Genomic DNA, 5,834 nt, shown 5'->3' with positions numbered 1-5,834 from the left:
GGTAGTGAAATAAATTTATAAACTTGAAAGCTAAAATTTAACTTTGAACCAAGTTTAAGATTGTTGAGTGGTTAAGACTCTCATTTTAAAGACCATTGTTCATATTGAAAACTAAATGGACGCTGACACCTAGTGGTGGATGAAGATTATTACAGCTATGATTTCCATAGAGAACTTGCCAAAACCTGGGAAAAGCTAATCTGTGTTTGTGACCTTCAAAGCTTTAATAATAGGGAACAGCTGTGACAAAAAAAATGACAACAATCTGGGCTGAAGACAAAGAGAAAATTATAAAGTTTAGAAAAAAAATCTTTTTTGAACTCTTTGGATTACAAATATCTATTTAACCGGGACTCTAAAGCTATTTACAGATAAGAAGGAAAACTCCAACTTTTGGCCATCATGGATCAGAAACATGTAGACAGAACACATCAAGAAAACATAAATATCTCTCAAGAGGAGATATATAGTATATTGCAATTAATTCAAATAACAATGAATTCAAATCACAAAGAAATCCAAAATAACTTTGAAAATACAAATCAGTCTATCTCTAAATTAACTTTATAACAAGAAACAGCAACAGAGAAGGAGCAGACAAAACAAATAAATGGACATAAAAGTGAAAATAGAGACTCAAACATGGAACTTAACAAAGCAAGAAAACATAATTTAATCCTAGTGGAAAAAATTTACAAGAAATGGAAAAAAAACAACTCATCCCTTAAGACTACAAAATAAATCTGAGGATAAAAAGCAGATTGGATAAAATGGAATGTAGAGATGTTGAAAACATCAGAGAGAAAGGAAGTGACAAGAGAAGCAAAGAAGGAGAAAGAGAAAAACATTTTCAAGAAATATGGAAAGGCAAAAGCCTCACATAAAGACACCTTATTCAATTTACTTCTTATACCTACAGGAACAGTCACAAATATATGGAAAAACTTTTTGATTCAGCAAAACACATTGATCAAGAAAGATACTGGTCAAAGGAAAAAGGTCAAATTTGCAACTTTAAGATGGGTGGTCTTCAGTTCCCAGAAATCCCCAGCCAGCATATCCATTGCTAAGCATTCTAGGAATTAAAGTCCACACATTCTACATTTTCAGAGACTGGGAAACATCAGGCTAAATGAACTATGAAATCTCTAACAAACAATTTGAGTATTTCAGATTTTTGCCTGTTGCTGGCCTAGTTGAAGATAATTTTGACACATTTCCTCATCAAAGCCATCTGTCCCCAGTTCAGGAGGATTTCAGCCATCAGGGCATTTTTCATTCATGGATCTCTCCAGTGCATTCCAATAGATCATCAGTTCATGAGGTTTCACAAAATGGCTGGTTACAATTTTCTTAAAGCGGCAAGGTGAAAATTTAAGTCTTTCAGGGAAGAATGTTTGCTTGGAATGGAGGTTTTCCAGTTTGATATCAAGTTCAGCAAGGCACAAGCCAATGAATACATCCTCCAGTTTAACAAAGGGAATATTGTCAGAAATTCTGTACACCAGACTAGCAACATCTGTTGAGAAAACATAGCCAGTCCCTGAACAAAAAGGAGGGTATGTATTTCTTGGATATTCATTTTCACTCATATACCACTTACTAGATATCTGCCGTATTGGACGTTCATTTTGTTTTAAAAAGCCAGTGAAAAATCTGGTATTTTTGTTTTTTTTAGCAGGAGTTCAGTCAGATAGTAGGTATTTACAAACACATCTGAGTCTGTTTTCATTACAAAGCTAGACTGTGAGCAGAATGTGTGAATCCATTCAATGCCCATCAGAGTTTTTAATGTTAAATTATAATAGGTATCTAAAAAGTTTTTCTGGATAATATCTCTATATTTCAGACTCTCGTTAATCACAGCAACCTGTTCTTCAGGATTCAAGGTAGTTCCCAAAAGAAAATAGGTTACAATCAATTTATTTTCTATTACTTTTTTTTTGCCCCAGGTCTCACGGATTATTACACGAAGTTTTAAATCAGTAGGAGAGGAAGTTACAAGAATGACCAGAAATGGAGGGATCTGGCTACAATCTGAATGAGGTACCAATAAAAATTGTCCATTGCCTTGTTTTAAAAATATGTCCTCAGTTTTGGTCTCACAGAAGATGCATACTCCAACTGAACTCCACATGATCAAAAAACATAACCCAGCAAAGACCAACATGGTTGTCAAAAAAGATATCTGTCTGAGTCTCTTGGAAGCCATCTAGGGGGAAAAAGAAAAAGGGCTACTGTCAGGACCCACCCCAAACCACGTCTTAGGAAGACAAAACTCTTGGAGCCAATTCTAGTCCAAAAGGAATCTTTACTATGACATTGGTTGTGGGAATACAAGACAGGATCTAATATTGTTCTACAAATTGAAACCTTATAAAGAGTTCCCTGTTCAACCCCCTTCCCTAACCCCATTTGGTCAGTCCCCCATCATTTACCTCGTGTCATCCCTTTCGTGGGAAAAAGGAACTTTGGATTTTTATGGTTATTGCTCTCTTCCTACAAATTCAAAAGGAGACACAAGCCAGATGCCTCCTACCCTAACCCTCCCTTTTGTTCCCCCAGTTCAAAAGACTTCTCTTAATCTTTGAAATGCCTAAGGCAGGCTGAATCCACATTCGTTCGTTCCTCCTCGGGAGATGGCAGAATCCATGGAATAATGTTTTAAACATACATTTATGAGTATGATATAAATGGATTCTGACAGCTACATGGAAAAGATTAAATCCTTGTATTGATATAAAAGGAGGAGGAGCAAAGCTGATGCTGAGCTACAATTCTGTGTATAATCAGACAATCTGATGTTGAGAACTATATGCTTAGGAAAAATTGGACATGGATTCTCATCCCTGAATTAGGTCCTTTAATTAATTAAAAAAAGTGTATCCTTTTTATCTGAGCCAAGTGTTTTCCCTGCAGGTTTGGGTGGACAACAAATTGAGGACTGAATTTAGCAAATAAGGAGCAATAAGCAAGGAATTTACACAAAGGCAAATTGGAGGAAAAACAGACATACCCTATATGCAGAAAAAAGTGCTGGGTCAGTAAAAGAAATAAAAGAATGCCACATTATGTAAAATCCAGTATCTTTCGGACAAAGGTCTTCCCCAGGAATTCTTATTTCTTCAACATGCCTATGGAAAAATAATAATAGTTCTCAATCACAAGGATAAGCTGATATGTTGTTTGAATATTCAAACCTTGAATGTCAATTTTATTGTTTTAATTCTATTTCTCATCAATATGGCCAAGAGAAAAAGCAAAAGCTACCACTTCAGAGATACGGCTTGTAGTTTTTAATCATGCAGTAATTTTAGAATATTTGCTAATTCATATATCTAGCATTCATATATCTGCAGATCCAAAAGCACCCTGGCCTATTAGAAAATAAAGGTACTGCAGACATTGGCAGTGGGTTTCTTTTCAGTGTTGAGTATAAGCCTTGCCAAAATGGATGAGTAAGAATGAATAAAAGGGTTGTCCTCAATATTGTAAACTAGATGTAAAATTCTAATACATTTACAGGGTTTTTGTTTGTTTCTTATACTTTATGCCATAAATTCCCTAAGCTTTAGCATTTTTTTTACCATAAATCTAAATACAGAGAGAACAAAGATTCATTTTAAAAACATACATGCTGCAAAGCCCACCTGCATTTTATAAAATACCCTCCTTTTGTACCAGAGGAAAGCTTCTGCATTTCCTAAAGCAGACCAAAGCTCCACCAGGAGGGAATTCCAAAGAATGTGGGTGGCAATGAAAAAAATCACCTCCAAGGACCTGCCAAATGACAGTGTGCAGAAGTAGGACATGGAGATATGAGGGATGGATGAAAAGCAATGCCTCCAATGTTATAAATCACCAGCAGATGGCAGTATTGATGGCAGTACTTTGGTATCTTTCAGCTAAGTTGGCAAGATGTTGCTGTGACAAATTGTGCTGAAATGGAAGCTTGCAGTGAGTAATCATCCTCGCGGTTGAATTTTTGAGAGATACTCCTTTCAGCTGAAATTCACTGCTGAATGCCTGCTCTTTATGGTGAAGACTATTGAGTACTGGGTGTCCCTGAGCCAGAAAATGCAAATCAGGAGGAATTGAATTGTATATTCAAGATTGGCCTTGATATTCAAATTTACAAAGTAGTATCACATGAGAAAAGTTGATGAACTGATTAAGGACAGTTGGAAGTGTTGTGTACTGATCACTCATTTCTTCTTCTCATAGGGAAACTGCTATCTTGGCATTTCACAGGAATGTGTGTGTCACCTTACCGATGTTTGTGATGTGCTACAGTACTGGAAGTTTTGTACCAGGTGTGTTCCTCACAAGCTGATGGCAGAAATGAAAGGCTTCAGTTAAAATTTGCAGCAATTGTTATCATGATACAAGAATAAAGGTAAGACGGGGTTTTTTTTCTCAGTATCATGACAGCCAATGAAACATGGGCTAATCATGACCCAGAAGTGAAGCATCAGTCCATAGGGTATAATCACAAAACTTGTATGTGCTTCTTTTCTTACATTTTTGTTATGTCTTATCTATAACACAAAACTGGCTAGAGAGGTATTTTTGTTTGACTTAGATTTGGGTTTGCTTATTAATCCTTCCCATCCTGCAATTCTAGACAAGAGTATTCTAATAATAAATAGCACCCTCAATTGACTGGAGAAATGTGTGCCGTATAAAGATAAAACATGGATATGACCACATATTAGCATGGTGCTAGCCAAGAGTTCTTCCACACCATCTTTCTTTGCTCCTGTTCTGTACCAGCCTGCTACCGGCCCTGCAGAAAAGGCAGGGACAACCCCTTTTACAAGAAGGCAAGAGGCTGGAATTACGCCTGCCAAATTTATTGCTACAAAAACAAATAGAACAGGACACGAACTAAGAAACAGGAGCTTTTCAAGCGGTTGCCTTCAGCAAACCAGCCCTCCCACGCATTCCCCCTTAAATACAGTTCAGGGCGTGGCTTCTCTCTGCCTCCTTCCGAGGAGCCCCATTGCCTTCCTCTGTTTACTCCTGATTGACTGCCTCCTGCGTCAGGCGTTCTTGAACAGGGCCAGCTGTGGGTCATCTTCATCCACGCTGTCAGGCTCACACAGCTGGGTCTGCGTCATGACCAGATGAGAGGGGCCTGGCTGAGGGCTCTCATCAAGCTGTCCAACCCCCTCAGCAAGCTCTTCAACACCCCCCTCCTCCTCCTCCTCCTCTGAGTCGTCCGACCCAACTGCCGAACCCACAGGCTGACCCTGAATCACAACAGCTCCAGTCTCTCTCAAAATAGTTTGAACCCACTCTGTGATCATCTTAGTTTCAGGTGGCTTCAAAACACAGACAGCGAACTCTGGAGCCAGTCAGTGCTGATCCTACAGCTAAAGAACGTCAACCACTCAGGGGCCTCCTCTGATCTAAGCTCCTGAAGATTCTGGAACAATGAAAATTCATAATTCCAGAATGTAAGAGAAATGAAATAAATTCCTAGTATTACCCCCATTTTCCCCAGTGTTCTCAATTAACAGAACATAAAGGTCATTTGTTAAAAAATATATATGACTTTTTCTGTTTACAAAGACCTCATTTTTCTGTTGCATTTTAAAGTGTTTCCAAGTTGTGCTGGAAATTTATTTGCCTATTTGAAACCAAGTGTTTTCTTAATACTTCTAGCCATTGTTGCATACTGCTTGATAGCTAAGCAGGGCAGCTATATTTCAATCAACATCTACAGATAAGTACCAGAAACAAGATAATGAAGCTCTGTATTGGTGGGAAGAAAAAGAAAGAATGGTGGTTGTTGGATCCCAGGAGCCAGATGTGGTGTAAAATAAGAGTTC

General features: G+C 37.9%; 1 protein-coding gene across 1 annotated transcript; it reads right to left on the bottom strand.

Annotated features, from left to right (window-relative positions):
* Positions 1–1,256: 1,256 nt before the first annotated feature.
* Positions 1,257–2,212, bottom strand: B3GALT5 (beta-1,3-galactosyltransferase 5; the record flags this gene model as incomplete). The annotated part of the gene is given in 2 exon segments (XM_081326663.1): positions 1,257–1,669; positions 1,672–2,212. Coding segments are annotated over 2 exon segments (954 nt in total).
* Positions 2,213–5,834: the final 3,622 nt, after the last annotated feature.

The sequence above is a fragment of the Vipera berus genome (assembly GCF_964194415.1).
Source record: "Vipera berus genome assembly, chromosome: 4".
Classification (NCBI taxonomy): domain Eukaryota; kingdom Metazoa; phylum Chordata; class Lepidosauria; order Squamata; family Viperidae; genus Vipera; species Vipera berus.
The sequence above is the reverse complement of the archived record's forward strand: the minus strand, read 5'-3'. Positions and strand labels throughout refer to the sequence as shown.